This window comes from Nycticebus coucang, chromosome 12, assembly GCF_027406575.1.
Source record: "Nycticebus coucang isolate mNycCou1 chromosome 12, mNycCou1.pri, whole genome shotgun sequence".
NCBI classification, from domain to species: Eukaryota; Metazoa; Chordata; class Mammalia; order Primates; family Lorisidae; genus Nycticebus; species Nycticebus coucang.
The window spans coordinates 14,449,137-14,473,265 of NC_069791.1; the positions used below are offsets into that span (position 1 = coordinate 14,449,137).

A 24,129-nucleotide genomic window follows, 5' to 3' on the forward strand; every position below is an offset into this window, starting at 1 on the left:
GGAGTGCCCAGGAAGGACATGGAAGTTCCTCACCCTTTTCCCAATAAAGAAAAAAATAAAATGAAAAACCAAAATTCAATCAACTCTTGATTTTTATAATAAAGTAAAACAGATAATTTTCAAATCACAACTATATGACTTCGGAATATACTAGTAATCTATTTTTTTAAAACGACATACTTATCTTTAAATAATATAATTAATTAAATATATGACTTAAGTTAATGTTAAAATAAATCTGGCACAGATCAACTAATGGTAGAAACTGAATGATGGCCCACAAGTGGATTAGAGGGGAAAACCAGCCTAGAATTTAAAATGTCCCATAAATGGCTTTTATATGGGTAATTAAGACCTAGCAATGGAGGTAAACTTATAGTTACATTTAACCTCCTAAAAGAGCTGGCCTATTTTGTGGCGGTTGTTACTTAAGGTGAAAGGTGAAGTGATTTGCTAGAGCAATGCAGGAGTCAATGTGAGACACAGAATGAGAAAAAAATCCAGAAGTCCTTGGCTCAGGTTGCTGAAAGCAACCCACTATACCATGCCTCCCATTCTGTCACCATGGTTGGTTTTCTGCCAATAGCTCCTAGATGACGTCTTCAAAGTTCTGCAGAAAGAGGAAACAGCCAAGGGATCACAACAGTGACAGGAGCGGCTGGCGCTGTGACATGTGTGGAAGCATTCGTCCTCCAATTAACTAGTACTTTCTTTTCAACTAAACTCCAGCTGTCAGTACCAGAAAAAGATGTGCTATACGCAAAACACATTCAAACCATAACACCAGGAGTCAATGCTCCATCTTACCAGGTTTCCTACAGTCAAGACATGTTCAAACTGTGGCGTCATAGGATGATGCTCCATTGCCATAAACAGTGTATTCAGGACAATGCAGATGGTGATGGCTAAGTCCACGAAAGGGTCCATAACTATCAAGTTAACGATCTCTTTCAGTTTTATCCAGTATGGGTGACATTCCCAGATGAGGAAAGTGTTGGCAAATTTATACCAGCATGGCGGGCACTTTCTCTGAGACTCTTCCAGTTCTGTAGTAAGTAAAGAACAAAGATGGCCCCTCAAGCACAGAGAGAAAAAGGAAGGGGACACACTATTAATCCTCATGGGTCATTACTACTGTTATTAACATGGGAATAAAGCTCCCTGGAGTGCTGACATTCCTAAGTGTTTCCTTTAGTATTCCTTCTCTTTAAGGTAGAGAGGAGGTATAATCAGTACAAGTCACTTCCCTGTTAACGATCTAGTTATAAATAAAACTCAGCCTGTCAGTACAGGAGTAGAGTACAGTGGTTAGGGCCTGGCCACTTAGCTCTACTCCTTGACTTCAGTTGGCTTCAGTGCTTACAAGTAGACATTGTGAGATCATGGGCAAGCAACTGACTGATTTCCCTGCCTAAGAGGACTCAGCTGTAGAACAGTGCACCTGCTTTGTAAGTCATAGGACTAAATGAATCCTATAGCCTTGTGATCCCCTACCCCTGGACCATGGTTTGCAGCCTAGTAAGAGCTGGGCCACAGAGCTCCCCACCCACCCCAACCCTCATCCCTGGTCTGTGGAAAAATTGTCTTTTATGAAACTTAGGAACCAGGTGGCAAAGCAGGCGGTGAAGCAGGCAATCCAGTGAAAATTGTCTTCCATGAAAATAGTACTTGGTGCCAAAAAGGTTGGGGCTGCTGCTATAACCTCATTTAATGAAGTTATATGAGTTGGATTAAAGATTCAACATTGGTGCATGTACAACACTCAGCACAGTGCCTGGTACAAGGTAAGTCCTCAAAAAACAGTAGGCATTACATTATACACCATATTATTAAATTATTATCAGACAAGCCATCAAAATCACAGACTTTGATGTCAGACAAGTCTGGGTTCAAATGCCAGCTCAGACACTTACAGCTATGAGACACTGGGCAAGTTACTCTGATTTGTTATGAGAATTAAATGAGCTAAAATATAAAGTGTACATACATCCTGGCATATAATAAATGCCACAGAACTATTTGCTATTAGTATTTTCATCAGCATAATCAGTGTTGTCAGCCAAATCACCCTATGAAATGCCTCTATTACATTCTCAAAGAAGTACAGGTCCACGCCCAGAATTCACAACTCAAAACTGAGTTATGAACACAAGCCACATTCCTTCCCCCAGGACCCTTCCTCCCTTGTTCTCTCTCTTCCTTTCTCCTCTCTTGCCCTTTCCTACTCTCCTCCTTTACTTGTCTCTTTCTGTAGCTTCTTCCTCTTTCTCTCCCCAGGACCTCATGCTTTTCTTTATCTTCTGTCCTTCTTTTGTCTTATCTTCACCGTCTCTTTTAGAAGCAGAACGTGTTTTTTCAAACAAGATCTCAGGTGAGTCTCAATATATAAAATAAACCAGAAACTGCTCTAGATAAAGTAGGAATAGGAGCGTGGGACCCAGTCTGATCTTCCTGACCCAAGGTGCTCCCCAGAACTGGGGCTCTGATACAGACAGAAAGATCACTGGAGACGATCTCCAAGGTCAGTTACAAAGCAAAGATTAAAAAGAATAATTAGACATCATAGGCACAGAGCCACTCATCTGGTAGTTACAACAATCTAGGAATGAGACCAGGGGTACCAAAGCTCTCCTCAAGCAAGTATTCAATATCATAGCCAGGATTATGAAATTCCAAGGACCTTGATATAAGAGGAGGCTTTTTAAGGGGTATTACTTTGAAAAGCTATCAGAATGATAATCCTTAGAAGTGAAGTATTGATTCTCCAGGGTGGCTGTGACAGTTAACACCCACCCCACCCTATGCTACCGACAATACCAAAACATTTAGGGAATCAAAATAGTCCCCTGATAGTTCATCAAAACCAAGAGGGCTCCCTTAATAGGTCTGCTTTGCCTTTCCAACCAGCTGGATGGTGCTTATGATGATGGCTTTATTTTAAATGGGGTGGGTTTTGTTGGGTTTCTGATTGGCTCCCTGGTTGCTAAGAAAATGGTTGCCTTGGTTTTTCAGAATTAAGGGCCACAGCAAACGCCATGTGGGAGTCTGCGTAGGAAAGGGAGTCTGTGAAGAAAATTTGCTTTGGCTTCTTCCTTACAGAACTCCCTCCCTTCCTGAGGTAAATTTAGTTTTCTTCCCCACAAAAAAAAACTAAAAGGTTCACTTATTTCCATAAATTCTTATAGTACATATTTGGAAATTTAGTTCCGTTCCTTTTTTAATCCCCTCCCTTCTCCAAATGTCTGCTGCTCGCTGGCAACTGGAGGTTGAAGCTGTGACTGTTCACATTCCTGACAGTTGACACAATTGTAATGTTTTACAATGAACTAGGTTTCTAGTTTTGCCAGACAGCAAAGAAGAGTTTTCTTTTTTTTTCTGAGACAGAGTTTCACTTTGTCACCCTTGGTACAGTGGTGTGGCATCATAGCTCACAGCAACCTCAAACTTTTGGGCTGAAGCAATTCTCTTGCCTCAGTCTCCCAGTAGCTAGGACTACAGGCACCTGTCACAACGCCTGGCTATTTTGTTGTTGTTGTTGCAGTTGTCATTGTTGTTTAGCTGGCCCAGGCTGGGTTCGAACCTGCCAGCCTGGTGTATGTGGCCGGCACCCTAACCACTGGGCTACAGGTGCCGAGCTGAAAGAAGAGTTTTCCTTGCCTATAGGGCACCAAGAAGATTCTCACAGGGACACCAGCTATCTCTGATCTGCATTCACTGGGAAGGGAAGAGCCTTTTCACTCCCACAGAAAGTAACACGATATGGAGCTGCAGGAGGTGGACAGGATCATTAGTGAATAAGAGGGTTTAGAAAGGGACTTGCAACTCTGCACATTATTACTTAGCCCCATATGCCTGAAATGGCTAAGTACTTGATCTGCGGGAGTATTTAACACATGGAGGTGAGATGTCCAAAGATCTTGCTTTGCTTCTGGACATTTTCAGAGAGGCTGCTGTGGGTCTCAACCTCAGGGGTACTGGGAATTATTTTTAGAGAGGACCCCATAAGCCCATCCGGGGTGGGCTTTGGTAGGCCATGAGATTTCTGAAGGCAGGAGCTTCTTTCAACTCAATTGGACAACCTGTACACCCCTACCATGTACTGGGCACGGGGATACGCTGCTGAAGATGACCCTCCACCCTTACTAAGCTTATAGCTGCACAGGCAAGGCAGAACCAGACAGTGATCGTCCTGACACTCCATGCTCTTGGCTGTATAACAGAATAAATAGGCCAGTGGGATGCCAGCCCCTGGGGAAGCTGAGGCTACAGTGAGTTATGATCAGGCCACTGCACTCCAGCCTGGGTGACAGTGAGATCCTGTCTCTAAAAAATAATAATAAAAAAGAATAAATAAATTGTGGCAGCAACAGCTGTGGCCAGTTACCTGCAGGGGAGTTTGGAAACTGTTTTATCTGAGAATCAACAACACCAAGTACCATCACTGCCTCCTCATTCTTACTTAGCCAACTATCTCCCCTCTGCCACAACTTTGCTGCTTTGAGAAGTGAGGCTACACTACGCTTTGCCTGTACCCTATACCCAGCCCACCGAAATATCCACAGAGCTTATGGCTCCGCTAGTGGCGGACTCCGCTGAATTTGTTGGATGCTGCTGAGCATGTCTGCAACAAGACGGGTGAAACAGTGCAGGCAGGATGTTCTTATTGTGGACAAGATTCTGGAATTCACTGTGGTTTCTAAATCATTAGGTAGGCATGAATCTGCTTCTTTGGTTTTAAATAATAATTATTTTTTTTATTTTTTATTTTTAGCAAAAAGTTGTCATATTATAAAATAGTCATTACTTATCTTTGAATTTTCTTCTGAAGATCATTTGTAGTCTTTTTTTTTTTTTTTTTTTAATTGTTGGGGATTCATTGAGGGTACAATAAGCCAGGTTACCCTGATTGCAATTGTTAGGTAAAGTCCCTCTTGTAATAATAATTATTTTAATCTTTAAGTTAAAATAATGTCCAAGTTTCCTGACTGAAAGTCTGGGGAGCAGGAACAATTATTCGGTCAATTATTGTTGTAGGAGGCATTAAATATAGAGAAGGCAATGGTTAAACAGGCATGGATCTTTTATTCCTTCTTTTATTATTCAGGTCCAACCATTTATCACTCTTGGCCTATAGCACTTCTGTCCTATCAACTGTAACAAAGTGGCCCAATACCAGGCAAGGGGATAGGAGGAAGATGAGAGCAAGAAATGGCGAGACAGGTACAGGCTTGGTGAGCATCTGGGCTGAGGAGAGAGGGCAAAGATCTGGATGGCTTCTATTCATCAACACAACCACAGCTATCTCTCTATTCCCTGAGCTACCCTCAGAGCTACTGTTTACAAAATGTGTGTGATGAGTCAGTGGAGAGTAGAGAATGAATATAGCAAGACACAAAAAGGGAAAAGAGGAAGAAAAGGGACTAAAGGTTTAAGTGCCCTAAAGGAGCCCTGCACCCCAACACTCCCCCCAACACTTCAAGCACAGCACAAGTTTTTCAGTTCGACAAACTCTATTTTTCTGCATCTATTTTTGCCAGAAACTGTATGAGGCCACTGCAGCAATCAATAAATAATTGCTGCACTGCATTGATGATGCTCCTGTTCTGATGCCTCTACTACTAATAAAATGTGCTTGTTGCTTGCAATAGTCAGAGAAATCCTATCTTGGTCTCCAAGTGAATAATAAAATTAGCCAAAGTTTGTAAGCTCATGTTCCTTTGCTTGGAATTGTTATTACATCTATAGTTATTTGCCTGCAATCTCAAAGTACAAGCTGCAAAGCTTAAAAGATGTTCTATCAGACAATGACCTCAAAGGTAATTAAAGAAAACAAAAATCAACAGAGGTTGTTCAGGCAGCTGAAAGCAGTTCAATATTCTTTTTACTTGAATCATACACAAGATTAGTCTAGTTATGGTGTAACTCCTTGCAAGCATGTGGGGAAGTAAACACCCTCAGGGAGTTCTTTTATAAGGATTCTCCCTCCACTGCAACCTCCTCCCCAACACACACACACACACACACAACAGAAGTGGCCATAAGTGACTCAAAAAATAACTTGTCCCAAGGACACCAAGACAATTTTGAGTTTTCCTATCTCAGGTTAAGCCTGAGTGTTTGAATTCTGAAGAACAGCAATCTGAGGCTTCAAAAGTAGCCTAGATCTAGATGGGACAACTCAGCTAAATCAATATGAATCAAATGAAGATCATACACGCAGAATCAGTCAGAATCTTTTGAGAGAAAACCTGTCACTGAATTTACCTACAGAGAGAACCTCAGATGCAGACCACATCTGGGAACTATGGTCTAATGGAAAACATTCCTCAGCATGCCAGAGGAACTAACACAGAGAATCCAGGCCCTGACAGCAACATTACTGCAGACAGGCTAGGATTCAACACTGGCTGCTCTTTCCCTGTGGCACAAAGCGCCTGAAGGAAGAAGGGCTTCAGCTTACACAGTCACACATCAAATATATTTATGGATATGTGGGGGTGTTCGAAGAGAGACAGAATTAGGTGCAATCAAAATGCACAGTACATTCTTCCTTAAGGGAAAACTAAAAGGGCTGTAAGTAGTTAAAAAGGAAAAGAGGAAGATATGTTTTGGGGTCGAGGCCATGAAGATTCCACATTTTATGTCTCTGCAGTTCTTTAGCCTATTCTGATGAATGTGTCCCTTTGTGTCTTACAACACCTCACTGGCTGTCCAAGATGACGATTACAGAGGCTCACTAAGCTCCTCTAGCTCATGCGTGTGACTCCTTCACACCGCTTACTGGTCTGTGTACAGTGCTGGCAGCAGATATCAAGTCCTTATCTGATTCTTTGCATGTGAACTTGGGAAGACAATTTGTGCCTGGTTTCTGAAACTAGTAGGCTCTATTCCTAAAGCTCAGAGACAGTGTCTACAAAACTCAGACCAGGGCACAGGGATTATATTTAGCATGCACACTTGGTATTTGTATTCCTGCAGTTTGGCGTGACATCATGGGGCACATACCTTCCACCAGCGTATTTGTAACAACACTCATTATACTGTTGATTCTGTCCTTCCGCCCATAGGAGGCCAGCTGGTCCATGGAAACTAAAAGGGATCCAGGGCCTTTCTTCTTAATTTCCACCTCAGTTGTAGCCTAAAAAAAAATAACAAATACGGTGAGTAAAGTCTTATAAACACAAAGCTGGTCCTTACTGGGAAGATAGCCCAGAATGTGGTCTTCATTACATTTCCATACTTTAATTCTATAGTTCTTTTCTCTTCAAGATATACAATGAAACAGACTGGCCAGGAATTGGCCTTCTACAAGTGATAAGACCAAGTCATTTAATCTGGTTGAGACTCAAACACCACACCTGGTTAATTCCAAGTGTAGAGCAGAAAGACCAGATTTCTTCAGTGATACAGGCACCAGCAGCAGACCCTGAGTTTTCTTGTCCTAATCTCATACCCACAACTTTTGACTAGAATTGGTCCAAAGGATAAAATAAGTCAAATTCACCTCTATTTGAAATTTTATAAGGCTGAGTCCATGATCACACCGAGTGCACTGGCACTCTAATAAACCACCCCTTTCAAATGCCAAACCTGGACCCAACTGGACATCAGTAAACTGAAGTTTACCCCACGTCTCCTCCAAGACACTATAAGGAAGTACTGTAAGATTTTGCTATGTTAATTAAACATACTGTATTATGTGTGTTTATTTGCCCTTTTTCTATTTTATTAGTTAATCTGCAATGATCAAATTCCTAATGGAATAAAAATGTTAGAAAACATCATTAGATGTTTTTTAAAAAATAATATTTATTAAAAATATTGTTACATGCCCCACCCTGGGCAATACTGGTATGGTAGATTATAGCAAAAGATTTCTTAATGTCCCTTACTTATGATCTTTGTGAACATTCTACATTAGATTGGGATTAATGGAGTCACTTAAAACCTTGCTCTCGGGCGGCGCCTGTGGCTCAGTGGGTAGGGTGCTGGCCCCATATATCGAGGGTGGCGGGTTCAAACCCGGCCCCGGCCGAACTGCAACAACAACAAAAAAAATAGCCAGGCATTGTGGCGGGCGCCTGTAGTCCCAGCTACTCGGGAGGCTGAGGCAAGAGAATCACTTGAGCCCAGGAGTTGGAGTTGGAGTTGCTGTGAGCTGCGTGATGCCATGGCACTCTACTGAGGGCAATAAAGTGAAACTGTCTCTACAAAACAAACAAACAAAAAAACAAAACAAAACCTTGCTCTCTAGTAACCATATTGTCCACTGTGCCATGTAACCCACATAAATGTGACTGCTCCTTCCACAGTGAGGTAAGAGGGCAAGACAGTCACCACCCTGAGAGGACATTTGTATAGTGCCCAAGAAGTACATGGCTGATCAACACCAGGATGATCCAATAATTACCTCTGGAGAACCACTTCAAAAAGCCCTCCTGTCCTTCTATATGTTTAGATTTGAAGGACTAAACAGAAGAAAGTTCCTGGTAGACTATAAGATTTGTCTTATCAAAGTGTTTCATCAGACTGTTCCACTGATTCAGACATTTGGTTCACCTGCAGGTCTTGATTGTTTTGTTTGTTTGGCAGAGATACAGAAGAAGTGAAAGGAAAACTAACTAATTTTCTTGGGAATTTCTGGCTGCATTACTATACAAATATCTGTGTATATAAGGATGACCTATTAACCATTATTTCAGATCATAAGATATATTTCTTTGAGGAGCCATTTTTGCTACAATTCCCAGCCAAATATTCATGACATTTCATAAATCACATTAAACTATTACATTTAAAAAATGGTAGTCATCTAAAAACACAGAGGGGCCCCATACAATAGACATTAATTTCTGCTACTGCACTGGTCCTAGATTTTTAGAACATACTGTCACTTGATAATCCCCATTTGAAAGCTAAAGTAATTTTTAGCTTGGGTTTAGCAAATCCATGTAATTAAAAAAAAATTCACCTCCAAACTTAATATTAAGACAGAACAATTATTATTTATATCTTTCTATATAAAATGAAAAGATATGTAGGGACAACTTCTATAATAGCAAAATTTATTCTATAACTTTTTAATTATAGAACATAGTTTAATTTTCAAAGAAGAAAAGAATAAAAGATATCAAGAAATAAGAATTTCAGGCAGGGCATGGTGGCTCACGCCTGTAATTCTAGCACTCTGGGAGGCCAAGGCAGGTGGATTGCTTGAGCTCAGGAGTTTAAGACCGGCTTGAGCAAACGTGAGACACTGTTGCTACTAAAAATAGAAAAAAACCTAGCTGGGCATTGTAGTAGGGACCTGCAGTCCCAGCTACTCGGGAGGCTCAAACAAGAGTATTGCTTAAGTCCAAGAGTTTGAGGTTGCTGTGAGCTATGATGCCACGACATTCTACCCAGGGCCACAGAGTGAGAGACTCAGTCTAAAAAAAAAAAAAAAATTGAAAAAGTGGGGTGCGGATGGGAGGAGTGAGACCAGGGGCTTAGTAAGATCCCACCTAACCAGCCCACCTAGTCCTTGGGTTAAGGACTCAAATACAACTTGGACTTTTCCTAACAAATGCAATGTAACCTAATTGTATGTACCCTTATATTAATCTGAAATTTAAGAAAACAATCATCATTTTCAGGAATAAAAGGGGATATCAAATTCTACAGCCATTAGTAGGATAATATGGATATACTATGAATAGCTTTATGTAATTTCATTTTAGATGAATTATCAAACTAACCCATGAAAAACCTGAAAATCTGGACAGCCTCAGTAGTTCATGCCTATAATCCTAGCAGTCTGAGAGGCCAAGGCAGGAAAGATCCCTTGAGCTTAGGAGTTCAGGATCAGCCTGAACAAGAGCAAGACCCCATCTCTGCTAAAGATTAAAAAATTAGCCAGGTGTTGTGGTAGGTGCCTGAGTCCCAGCTACTTGGGAGGCTGAGGCAGGAGGACTGCCTGAACAGGAGTTTGAGGTTGCTGTGAGCAAGAGAGTGAGACTCTGTCTCAAAAAAAAAAAGAAAAACAAACCCCTCCCAACCAAAACACCCCCCCCACCTCTTAGAAAATCTTAATAGCCCATATTAGTTAAAGAAATTGTAATGAAAAACATCTGACCACAAAGAAAATTCAAGCCCTAGACAGTTTTGTAAGTGAATTAAATCAAATATTTAAGGAATAATACCACTTTTACACAAGTTCTTTCAGAAAACAGAAGATAGGGGAATACGTCTCAACTTGCTTCATAAAAACTAATAACCCTGATACCAAACTTGGTAAGAAAATTAGACACTAGTATCCCTAATGAACAGATGCAAAATTCTTAACAAAATACAATTAAATAGAATCTAGCAATATATGCAGAGGATGATATATCATGACCAACCACAGAGTTTAACCCAGGAAAGCAAAGTAAGTTTAACACTAGTGAAAAAGTCAGTATTATTCATCATGTTCATTGGATAAAAAAGAAAAAGCATATGATCATCTCATAGATCCCGAAAAACATTTAACAAAATTCAACACCTGTGCATAATAAAAATCTCTCAGCAAACCACAAATAGAATGTAGCAGTTTCTTTCTGATAAAAGACATCTATGAAAACCTACAGTAAACATCATAGTTCTTTATGAAATATTAAGTTATTTTCCTTTAATAATGGAAACATGAATATTTACTTTCATCACTTCTCTTCAATTGTTTTTATCTTAAAGTCCTAGATAGTACAATAAAACAAAATAAATAACTAAAGGCATAAGGATTGATGTTGCTGTTATTCGCAAAAAATACTGTCTATGTAGAAAGCCCTATGGAATTTCCCCCCACCCTACTGCAAACTATACAACTTTGTAGAAAGCAACTTAAGAAGTCCTAAATAAACAAAGTAGATACCACAGTCATAGACTATAAGACTTATTATAACTGATCTGTAGGATCACAGTGCAATTCCTATCAAAATTCTAGGCTTTTTGGAGGAAACTGAAAAGATGATTCTAAAATTCATAAGGACATGTAAAGCTCTATAATAATCTTTTTTCTTGGTTTTTGAGACACAGTCTTACTCTGTTGCCCCAGGTGGAATGCAGTGAAGTCAATGTAGCTCACAGCAACCTCAAAATTCTGGGTGCAAGTGATCCTCCTGCCTCAGCCTCCTGAGTAGCTGGGACTACAGGTGTACACCATAACACCTGGGTAATTTTTCTATTTTTGGTAAAGGCAGAGTCTTGCTCTTTCTTAGGCATATCTCAAACTCCTTGCTTCAAGCAATCTTCCCACCTTGGCTTCACAGAGCGCTAGGACTGCAGTCATGAGCTACTGTGCCCAGCCCAGAATAATCTTAAAAAGATCTAGAATAGCAAAATGATCTTTTGAAACATTATGTAATAATCTTCAAAAATATTATTTTTTGTTCAGAGGGTTTATGCTATCTCATTCCCAGAATACAAAGTTACAACAAGACAAACGTGTATTGGCATAAGCACAGACAAACAGATCAAGGGGAAAGAACAGAGTTCAAACATAGACTAAAACTTATACATCAATTGACTTCAACCAAGGCTCTGAGTCAATTCAATAGAGAAAGAAAAGTCTTTTTAGCAAATGCTGTTAAAAGACTGGATCTTCATCCAGGTTGACCCCCATCTCATTTCATATGCAAAAATTAATATCAGATAAATCAGAGACCTGAACATAATAATCAGAATGATTAATGAAGACATAAAATATCTTCATGCCTTGGGGGTTAGGCAGAGTTCTTTAACCAGGATGCCAAAAACAATATCATAAAAAAAAGTGTTACATTGACTTCATCAAAATTAAAAATTTATATATCTGATAAAAGACATATAAAAAACTCTAAGAAATTAATAATAAAAAGATAAACACCTCAGTTAAAAATGAGCAAAAGACTCGAATAAATTCACTAAAGAAGATACATAAGAAGCCAACAAGCACAGGAAAGATGCTCATCATTAATAGTCATCAGGAAAATGTAAATTAAAGGCACACTAAGATAACATTTCATATCCACTAAAATGCCAAAATCAAAGACTAATAACACCAGACACTGGCTAGGATGTGTAGCAACAGAACCCTATACACCATTGGTAGGATTAAAAAACAAACAAACTCCAAACTCTGTAACTATTCTGGAGAAGTGTTTGGTAATTTCTTATAAACATACATTTACTACATGACCCAGGAGTTTCACTCTGATTTATTTATCCAATTTAAATGAAAAAATTTTGTCTGTATAAGTGTAGTAGTATAATAATGCTCATAGTAAGTATATTTGCACTAGCTGCAAATTGGAAGCAACCTGAGTATCAACAGGAGAGAATGGATAACAAATGGGATATATTTACACAAGGAAATACTACTCAACACTAACAAGGAATGAGCTACTGATATACCAAATAACATGAATGTATCTCAAAAAGACAAAAAATCTTGTTGAATGAAAGAAGCCAAATAAAAAATACATAATGTGTTTAAGTTGACACATATGCAAGAAAACTACCTACAGGAATACAAGTCAGAAGTGGTTGCCTGGAGAGGAGGGGACTTTCTGGGAGTCTGTGGTAATGAAGTGTTTACAGGACAATCCTCAACTGGTCGGAGAGCTCCTTCTCTACCTCCTATTTACCCACAACTTTGGTTAACTCTTGGGAAAGGTTTTCCCAATATACTACTGCAATTTGATGATGCAGTGGAATTCTCTGAGAAGGAATATAGAATACAGATGTATAAATACTCATATGTATAAAATGTTACCTGTATGGTGGAAATAAACAAAAATGCAACAGGTGAGAAAAGAAAAGGCTATTTATTCAGAGTTTGCTATGTCAAGGGAGGGCTACCTTCACTGAAACTTATGGCAGGCAGAGGAGTAGGAAGGCTTTATGGGGACATGGACAGGGAAGGGAAGGCTTCATTCAGTTGTGCCCTACTGGAGGCTGCTGGCGGGGAGGGAGGCTATTGGAGGGTAAGTAGAAGTGGGACATCCCAGGTGTATATTTGACTTTTTCTGGTTGGACCTAAGTTGAAAATGGAAACAAAAGTAGGGAAGTATTTAGTTGTTAATTAAGCCTTAGGCATTTGGGGACTATTGTTATAGAAGTTATTATTTCACTTCTTAGATTATCACTAAAGATAGAAATCTGGCTTCCCGTAAGTTATAACAGGCTGGCTTCCTGGGTTGCTTATTGTAGACAAGGTGGTGGGTCAAGGTTCTATTTTTATTCAACTAGTTACTGCCCCTTTGTAGATGTAGTCTCTTAGTATTGAACAAATCACACAGATTTATGGAAAGCCAGACAGCAAATATACGTTCACTACTGTTAACTACCTAAGATGACATAACCTAAAACTGCCTCGGGAGGACATCACTTAAAAGTGCTAAGAATGAATAGGAGCTAAGATAGTGTAGGTGCACACTAAGAAAATTAGAATCAGACTATACCACAACAGGTAGGCAATCTCTCTTCCCTAGGTGACATTTCAAAAGCTGGAATTAAAAGGACAGGTTCTTGGCTATTTTGTTTTATTCCTTTGCAATTAAAAAAAACTGAGATAAAATGCACAGTTTATTTTTATTTTTTATTATTAATTAAATCTTAACTTTGTACACTGATGCATTTATGGGGTTCAGTGTACTGCTTTGATATACAATGTGAAATGCTTACATTGAACTAAGTAACACATCCATCACAATTATACTTATTTCTTAATAGTTTTGAAATATACCATTGCACCATGCACATTAGGTGAGCTGCCCACAAATACCCTCCCTCTTCTCATATCTCCCCTCCCCTACCTCTCCTTTTCCCTTCTACTTTCAAAACATAGTTATGTTTTGCAATCATACGAACATGTAGGTGATTATATATTGATTTCATAGTAGTGATTACATTGGATACTTTTTTTTTCCATTCTTGAGATACTTTACTAAGACAAATATGTTCCAGTTCCACCCAGGCAAGCATAAAAGATGTGAAGTCTCCCTCCTTTTTTATGGCTGCATAGTATTCCATGGTGTACATATACCACAATTTGTTAATCCATTCATGGGTTGATGGGCGCTTGGGCTGTTTCCATGTCTTGGCTATTATGAATTGGGCTGCAATAAATATTATGGTGCAAATGTTTTTGTTGTAAAATAATTTTTGATTATCTGGTAGAGAAACTGCAGGATCGAATGACAGGTCTACTTTTAGTTCCTTGAGTGTTCTCCAAACTTCTTTCCAGAAAGGTTGTATTAGCTTGCATTCCCACCAGCAGTGTACAAGTGTTCCCTTCTTTGCACATCCACACCAACATCTGTAGTTTTGGGATTTTGTGATGTGGGCTAATCTTACTGGAGTTAGATGATATCTTAAAGTGGTTTTGTTTTGTATTTCTCTGATGATTAAGGATGATGAGCATTTTTTCATGTGTTTGTAGGCCATGTGCCTGTCTTCATCAGAGAAGTTTCTCTTCAAGTCTCTTGGCCACATAAAATGGGGTTATTTGTTCTTTTCTTATTTATTAGTTTGAGTTCTCTGTCGATTCTAGTTATCAGACCTTTGTTGGAAGCATAACCCAGAAAAATCTTCTCCCATTCTGAAGGTTGTCTGTTTGCTTTACTTACTGTGCTCTCGGCTGTGCAAAAGCTTTTTAGTTTGATCAGATCCCACTAATGTATTTTTGGTGTTACTTCAATTGCCAGGGGGTTCTGCTCATAAAATATTCTCCCAGGCCAATTTTTTCAAGTGTTTTCCCTGCACTCGCTTCTAGTATTTTTATAGTTTTATGTCTGAAGTTTAAATTTTTTATCCAGTGAAAATCAAATTTTTGTTAAGGGTGAAAGGTGGGGGTCTAGTTTCAGTCTTCTACAGGTCACCAGCCAATTCACAGAGCACCATTTGTTAAATAAAGAGTCTTTCCTCCACTGAATGTTTTTGATAGGCTTGTCGAAGATCAAATGGCGATAAGTAGCTAGGTTCATCTCTTGGTTCTCTATTCTGTTCCATAAATCTACCTCCCTGTTTTTGTGTCAGTACCATGCTGTTTTGATCACTATATAGTATAGCCCTAAGTCTGCTAACATGATATCTCCTGATTTGTTCTTAATTCTGATTAATGTATTTGCTAGTTGGGTTTTTTTCTGATTTCATATAAAACGAAGTACTATTTTTTCAAGTTCTTCAAAGTATGACAATGGTGCTTTAATAGGGATTGCATTAAATCTGTAGATTGCTTTGGGCGGTATGGACATTTTAACAATGTTGATTCTTCTCAGCCATAAGCATGGTATGTTTTTCCATTTGTTAACATCTTCAGCTATTTCTTTTCTCAGAATTTCATAGTTCTCTTTATAGAGATCTTTCACGCCCTCTGTTAGGTAAATTCCCAGATATTTCATCTTTTTTGGTACTACTGTAAAAGGAATAGAGTTCTTGACTATATTTTCAGCTTGACTATTGTTGGCATATATAAAAGCTACTGATTTCTAAGTATTGATTTTGTAGCCTGAGATGCTGCTGTATTCCTTGATCACTTTTAAGAGTTTTGAAGGTGAGTCCTTGGGATTTTCCTGGTATAGGATCATTATCATCAGCGAAGAGTCAGAGTTTGATCTCTTCTGACCCTGTTTGAATACCCTTGATCACCTTCTCTTGCCTGATTGTGATAGCTAAGACTTCCATTGTATGTTGAATAGCAGTGGAGACAGTGGACAACCTTGCCTCATTCCTGATCTGAGTGGAAATATTTTCAATTTTACACCATTCAATATGATCTTGGCCGTGGGTTTGCTGTAGATGGCCTCTATCAGTTTAAGAAGTGTCCCTTCTATGCCTATGTTCTTAAGTGTTCTGATCATGAAAGGATGCCGGATATTATCAAAGACTTTTTCTGCATTAATTGAGAGAATCATATGGTCTTTGTTTTTTATTTTATTGATGTGATGTATCGTATTTATAGATTTGCATATGTTGAACCAACCCTGTGACCCTGGAATAAAACCAACTTGATGATCATGGTGTATAATTTTGCATCGATATTCATTAATGATATTGGTCTATGATTTTCTTTCTTTGTTGGATCCTTTCCTAGTTTAGGGATCAGGGTGATATTTGCTTCATAGAAGGTGTTGGGAAGTATTCCTTCTTTTCCTGTGCTTTGGAAAAGGTATAATATACTAGTTCTTCTCGAAAGGTTTGATAGAATTTGGATGTGAAGCCATCTGGTCCCGGACTTTTCTTTTTTGGGAGATTTCATAATTGTTGATGCTATTTCAGTGATTGATAACAGCTCTATTCAAGATTTCTAATTCTTTCTGGTTGAGTCTAAGAAGGTGGCGTGCTTCCAGGTATTGCTCCATTTCCTTTAGATTTTCATATTTCAGGGAATAAAGATTTTTGTCATAATCATTGAGGATTTTTTGAATTTTTGAGGTATCTGTTTATTTCTCCTTTATAGTTTCTGATAGACGATATTAGAGATTTTACTTTTCTGTTTCTGGTTATGTTGGCCAAAGGTTTATTAATTTTGTTAACCTTTTCAAAAAACCAACTTTTTGTTTTGTTAATCTTCTGAATAATTCTTTTGTTTTCAATTTCATTTAATTCTGCTCTAATTTTGGTTATTTCTTTTCTTCTGCTGTGTTTGGGGTTGTTGCAATGTTCTTCCTTTTCCAGTTTTGTGAGATGATCCATTAATTTGTTGGTTTCCTCTCTTTCTGTTTTCTTGATGAAGGCTTCCAATGCTATATATTTCCCTCTTAGGACTGCCTTTGTAGTATCCCACAGGTTGTGATAAATTTGTGTCTTCATTATCATTTTGTTCCAAAAATTTGGTGATTTCCTTTTTAATTTTGTCTTTGACCCAGCTATCATTCAGCATAAGATTAGTTTTCATGATTTTGTTTGAGTATGAAGATTCCTGTTGCTGCTGAGTTCAACTTTTATTCCATGGTGGTCTGAGAAGATACAAAGAATAATTTCTATTCTTTAAAATTTTCTGATGTTAGACTTGTGTCCTAGGATATGATCTATTTTGGAGGATGATTCATGGGCTGATGAGAAGAATGTATATTCTGTTTTATTAGGATGAAATGTTCTGTAGAGGTCTATTAAGTCCATTTGTTCTAGGGTCAGGTTTAAGTCTAATATTTCTTTGTTTAGTTTCTTCTTGGAGGATCTATCCAAAACTGTCAAAGGGGTGTTAAAATCTCCAATTATCATAGTGCAAGAAGATATCAAGTTGTTCATATCCATTAGGGTCTGCTTTATAAATTGAGGAGCATTTTGGTAGGGTGCATAAATGTTAATTATCGAAATCTCTTCATGTTGGGTGTTTCCCTTGACAAATATGTAGTGACCATCCTTATCTTTATCTTTGTTGGGTTAAAGCAAATTGTATCTGCAACTAAAATTACAACCCATGTTTTTTTCTGGTTTCCATTTGCCTGTATTATAGAAGTCCATCCCTTCACCCTGAGTCTATTTTTATCCTTTAAGGTAAGATGAGATTCTTGTATACATCTGGTCTGAGTTTTTGTATCCAGCCTGTGCCTCTTTAGAGGACAATTTAAACCATTCACATTAATTGAGAGAATTGATAAGCCTGGCTGTGTTTGGGGTGTCATGATTTTTGGATGTCCAGTGGACATTTTTTAATCCTTTCACCACTGTGGAAGTTGGGTTTTGTTCAAAAATTTCTGGGTGAGTTTACTTTGGAGGTAGAGCATTGAGCTGGTCATTGTGGAGGATGGGTCTGAGAATATCCTGGAGAGCTGGTTTAGTTATGGCAAATTGTATGTCATTAAAGTGTTTGATTTCTCCATCACAAATGAAACTCAGTTTAGCTGGATACACGATCCTGGACTGGAAGTTGTTTTGTTTCAGGAGATTGAAGGTTGATGACCATCCTCTTCTGGCTTGAAACGTTTCAGCTGAGAGGTCTACAGTCATTCTGATAGTTCTCCCTTTGTAGGTGATGCTTTTCTTATGTCTGGCTGCTTGCAGAATTTTCTCCTTCATCTTAACTTTGGCAAAGTTAATCACAATGTGTCTTAGGAAAAGCTTTATTTATATTAAATCTTGCTGGGGTTCTGAAATTGTCTACTATCTGGAGTTCTGTATCTCTTGCAATGCTTGGGAAATTCTCCAAGATCTCTTGGAGCAGAGCATCTGTACTTTTAGGACCATCCTCTTCTCCTTTGGGAATTCCTATAAGATGAATGTTTGATCTTTTGGATTGATCCCACAACTCTCTCAGGGAATGATCAGTTTTTGCTCTCCATTTGTCTGCCTCTTTGAGTGTTTGGGAATGTTCAAAAGCTCTGTCTTCAGTTTCAGAGATCCCTTCTGCCTGGTCAGTTCTATTACTGAGGGATTCTACTGTATTTTGGAGCTCCTCAAGCAACTTTTTCATTTCCTTGAGCTCTGCTATCTCCTTTCTCATTATTTTCATATCTTTGGTGACTTTGTCTTTGAATTCATTAATTTCTTGAGACAGTCTTTGGAATTCAATTTCTATCTTTTCTTCCATATTATTTATCTTATTTCCTATCCATATCCTGAATTTGATTTCTGACATTGCTGCTATTTGTCTATGTGTGGCATCTTCAGTTTTATCTTCTTTGTCATTTCTTGGAGGAGGGGGATTTGATCTACTCTGGTTATTCACGTTGCCAGAGTTCTTCTGTTGGGTTCTCACCATGTTTATTTTCCACCGTTTGGTTATTAGAACTGGTAGGGTGAGACTGAATTGGGGTTCCCAGGTAGTATAGTATCCTTAACAAAGCGCTAGGCTTTGTAATTGTGGCTTATTTACTACAATCTTATAAAGGCCTCTTTCAGAGTTTTGGCCAGAGACTCTGAGGACCTACTTGGTGAGACAGCACAAGCTAGCTCTGTTTTGATATCAGCCAACCTCTATCCTATCCTAAGAAGCCATGGTATTAGGTTTAAACTTGGCTGTGAAGAGATACAATTGCGGTGCCCAGCCCCCACCTTTTAGTTCTTTTATGCTATAGAACTTCGAAGGACAACCTCTGAGTGGACAGCCCCAGACATGAATTCCAATTCAATTGTCTCAGGCAGTGCAAACCCTGTTCAACAGACAGGAATTCAAGGGTCTCCAACAGAACAATTAAAGCCAGGGATCCATCCCTGCCTGCCAGACTCAGTCCACACTGTTGTCCACTTCTCTGCTCACAGATCCAGTTGGAGCCAGGGGCCATGCCCCCGTCTACCGGTCTCAGTCCACACCCAGCTAGCCTCTGCTTGCCAGACAACTGGAATCAGGGGACCACACCCCTGCCTGTCAGTCTCAGTCCACTGCCTGGCAAGCCTCTGTTCACAGGCTCTGTTGGGGTCAGGGCACCACACCCTGCCCACAGGTCTCAGTCCTCACCTGGTAAGCCTCTGCTCACCAGTGCTGGAGACAGGGGATCACACCCTTGCCCTCAGGTCTTGGTTCACACTTAGCAAGCCTCTGCTCAAGGGTCCCCCCTCAGGGGACCATGCCCTTGCCCTTAGGTCTCAGTCCATGCCTGGTAAGCCTCTGCTTGTAGGCCCAACAGGGGCTGGGGACCACCCCTGCATGCCAAACTCAGTCCACACAGGGCAACCACTCTCCTGCTGTGGGTGTCATCAGAGGTAGGGGTTCTGCACCCAATCCCACCAGATACAGCCTGAACCAAGGGTCAACACCACCACTGACCAGGTATAGTCATAACCAGGAGACTGCTCCTCTTCCTGGTAAGAGTCCCTTTCTTCCTGAACCCTCTTTCTTCCTTGTTAGTCACAGATTCCATCCTGATGGTTGGTGGTCCACACTATGCCCGGATCTCTCAGGAAAAGACCACTCTGCGCTCTGCAGGGGGGCAGAACTTCAGACTACCATGAGAGGGGAGAAGGGTGGAATGGGAGTTTGGACTTGTGGGGGAAAATACCTGGTGGGGTGGTGTCTAGGTTCATAAGTGGGACCTGTGTGGAGAAAGAGACCTGGTGTTTAGTGGATCTCTCCAGTGAGGTAAAATGAGAGGTCTTTTGTTCCCTGCTTGCTCACAGACAGCCTGTAGTGAGCCCCCTGCTTGGGGGAGGGGGTCTCTCATCCTCTAGTCAATAGGCTTTGTACCTGTAATTTGTTTTCTTGAATGCTCTTCCTTGGAGTTACAGCTTGCCAAACTTCTTTCTTGGCTCAGTTCCCCACCTTTGGCTTCACAGACTTGGATTTCATCCAGTTTTTCTCCCTCTGGTCAGGAGCCTCTGCTGAGGGTTGCTACCAGTCAGCCATCTTCCCAGGATATCCATAGTTTAAAATTTAACCATTTTCGAGTGTAGAATTCAGTGGCTTAAAAGCATATTCACAATGTTGTATTACCACTCTCAAATTCCAGAGCATTTCCATCACACCACAGAGAAACACAGTACCTGTTATTTACTCACAATCCCCTTTTTACCTAACTCCCCAGAACCAGTAATCTACCTCTATGGATTTGCATCTTCTAGACCAGGCGTCCTCAAACTGCGGCCCACAGGCCACATGAAGCCATGTGAATTGTATTTGTTTCCATTTTGTTTTTTACTTCAAAATAAGATATGTGCAGTGTGCATAGGAATTTGTTCATAGTTTTTTTTTTTTTTTTTTTAAACTATAGTCTGGCCCTCCAATGGTCTGAGGGACAGTGAATTGGCCCCCTGTTTAAAAAGTTTGAGGATGCCTGTTCTAGACATTTCTTATACATGGAAACTGGTTTTCACTGAGCATGATTTCAATGTTCATCCGTGTTGTAGCATATATCAATATTTCCTTCCTTTTTATGGCTGAATAATATCCCATTTTAGGAATGTAACACATTTTGTTTATTTATCAGCTCATAGGCATTTGGGTTGTTTCCACTTTTTGGCTATTGTAATAGTGATCCTATGAATATTCATATACAAGCTTTTGTGTGACCATATGTTTCCAATTCTCTTGGGAACATATCTAGGAGTAGATCGCTGGGTCATATGTTAACCGTATGTCTAATTTTGGGATGAAATGCGAAACTTTTCCAAAGTGGCTGCACTATCCTACTTTCCTAGTGGCTATTCCCTACGTCAGAGCACAAACACACACAAGGGAAGAAAGCCTGGAGAACACTCTTTCTCAGGTAAGGCAGCTTCAGAGTCAACCTCCAGCTAGAATTCCCTGTGGGCTTCTGTGAGGTGCACCTCTGCTATGGGCTCAGCTGCCCACCTGTCATCATCTGGGAGTGGAGGAGGGGAGCTTCTTCCTTCAGCCATGCTGAGACCCAAGAGGAAAAATCACATGTCCTTTCCCTATTTTCTTCAGGTTTTCTTGGTATTGTTTTGTTTTGTTTGATTTGGCTCCTTCTGAGATTCTAATGGATTTTTCTTTTATTTTATGCTTTGGGGGAGTGGAGAGGGAACTACCTACCTTTCAAAGTCAGGAGCCTCTGCCTTTTTAAAACTCAGCCACTAAATAGCCTTGAAGTAAAACTGTCAGTAACACAGAAAGCAACTGAGAACCTTAACTGAGAAAGTTAAACTCAGTGCAAGTGTTCTTGATTTCTCTTAACCCAAATGCAAGGTTTATGGGAGCATTTATTTAGCCACTGATCCAACCTCCTGAATTGTAGCAGTCCTCCAACAAATATACTGCACACCTGCAGATGGCAGATTCTGCCCACATTTCTATAGATCTGCCCAAGGAAGCCCAACTTCCTATTGATTCTAAATGGCTTTCCATAGAAATACATTAACCAGAAATTTACCAGTCACCTTTCTTGGAATTAAAATTTATAGCATTTTATATATCTTTACAAACTAACCATCAATCAACCCACTATTCAAGTCTTTCTTAAATTTTTGTAGTGTTTTGCTTTAAAATCATTGTACAATAATTCCTCCTTTTCAAATAAAGGATCTTTAGAATCTCAGAAGGAGCCAAATCAAGCAATTCAGTACTGTCTACTCCTCAGGGCTAAAAAGGCCAAGAAAGTATAAGCAAAGGAAAAGAAAGTGACTTTCTGAACATCAAGAATAGGCCCCACGATATGCTTCACATTTTATGTTATCATGTTTAATTTTCACAACAGGCCCATAACAGAGGTCATTTTATCTCTTTTCTACAGAAAAGAAAATGTGCTCACAGAGATTAATTTCCCAGGATCACATTAGCAAATAAAGAACTTGGGCTTTTGAGTTAGTATAGTGTAAGGGCTAATGGTTAAAGCTCTGGAGTTATACTGCTTGAATTCAAATCCTAACTCTACTGTTAATTGTCCAATCCTGGACAAGTTACTTTATTCCTCTAAGCCAGGGGTGTCCAACCCATAGCTCACAGGTCACATGCTGATTTTGTAGGGACTTTCTTCTTATCTATGGCGTCAGGTATCATGAAAAATATGCACAAACCTTTTTTTTGCTAATCAGCTCTCTTTAGTGTTTGTGTGGCCCAAGACAACCCTTCTTTCAAAGTGTAGAAGAGAAAAAAAAAAAAAAAAGCTGGACACCCCTGCTAAGCCTTGGCTTCCTCTTCAGTAAAAAGCAGATAACAGCAGTATCTATCTCACAGTGCAAGGGCTGTGAGCATTAAGTGAGATAATGCTTGCACATGTACAAGCTACTATTGCAACATGATTTCTGAGTTACACGTTATTTCTAGATTGCCAGGGCACCTGCTTTATGAGTGAAGAGCAATGACCCTCACCTACTTTCCCAGCCTAGCGATGGAGACACAGGGAAAAGTCCCTTTATTCTCTGCTTCAGCAAAAAGCAAAAGTAGAAATTCCCAAGTTATCAAACAGTCATCACCACTTAATCACAACTGGATAATTAATGAAGATGTGCAAGAGTTTTTGATGACACTCTAATGAGGTGATGTCTGGATGCCTTTTTTTCTTATCGTATATTATATTTCTTAATTTAAGCCTGAAGGAAGAAAAATATAGATATGATATAGCTACACATGAGTACTTCATGAGACCAGTTCATAAACCATTAGTGGCTTCCATACCATTCCATGAAGGATGAGTATATATAACTGGAAACATCTAATGGCTCAGGATTTCATAATTTTTGTGGCTGTGGATGCACCCAAAATGTCTGATAGTTAAAATCACTATATCCTAGTCCAAAGAGGTATATTAATTTTCATCGGGCCTGGGCTGCCAGATGAGCAATTAATACCTCTTAAATTTTATAATTCAATTTTATAATATTAAATAAATATAGAAGGATTAATATATTTGTTTTGTTAAGATAAATGATTATTTTTCTCACTTTTTGAAGGTACTAATATTTAAGCCACCAAAGAGACCTTGGTTTAAAAGTTCTATCACACCAAGTCACTAAACACAGTAGAACCTCCATAGTTGACCACCTCCCTACCCTGACCATCCCCTTAGGTTGACATCATTTCAATGGACCGGACATGCACACCTGTACTTATCAGTACAGTAGGCCTACTTCCTTATGTTGAGCACTTCCGTATATTGACCTTGGATGGTCAACTTACATAGGTTCCATGTATTTCTTTGAGTCTTACCTGTTAATAGGATATAATCCCCTAGCAAATAGAGTGATTATAAGAATTAAATGAGATCATGTATATAAAGTACTCTGCAAAGTATAATAAGGACTCAATATATGGTAGCTATAATTAATGTGCTCATTGTAGCAAACTGGAAAGAACAGAAAAGTTAAAGAAGGAAAAAAGTGACCAATAATTTCTCCTCTCAAAGGCAACTACTATTAACGTTTAGCCAGCTCTCTTTTTCCTCCATGTAATTTGTCTTTATATAGATTTGATATCACACCTGTTCTTTTTGGCCTACTAATGCAATTTAGACATTTTCCTATACCCGTAACAGTTATTAGACATAACAGCTTCTTTCTGGCTTCTAATAAAATAAATAAAATAAAATAGCTTTTTTTAGTTGTGAAACCCTTGGGAAAGAGTCTTGCCCACCTCATCTTCCTGGCACTTTGAGATCTGGTCTCCTGGCTTTGGGAATCCTCAAGTCTGTTTCCATCATTACTTGGGACCACAGCAGAGAATCTTTTGGGTATGCACTCCCCCGAAAAAACTTGAGGCAGATAACTGTAGATCACAGTGTAAGGTGATACAGAAAGCCT

At 39.3% G+C, this 24,129-nt stretch overlaps 1 protein-coding gene across 3 annotated transcripts in view; it reads right to left on the reverse strand.

Moving 5' to 3' along the window:
* The window catches only part of SCN8A (sodium voltage-gated channel alpha subunit 8), a 225,280-nt gene that overhangs the window by 49,857 nt on the left and 151,294 nt on the right, over positions 1-24,129 (reverse strand). For all 3 annotated transcript variants that reach the window (XM_053556312.1, XM_053556311.1, XM_053556310.1), the window contains 2 exons: positions 7,006-7,138; positions 808-1,046 (listed from right to left, as the gene is read on the reverse strand). In XM_053556312.1, coding sequence (XP_053412287.1) covers positions 808-1,046; positions 7,006-7,138 — 372 coding nt within the window. The remainder of the gene's footprint in view (positions 1-807; positions 1,047-7,005; positions 7,139-24,129) is intronic.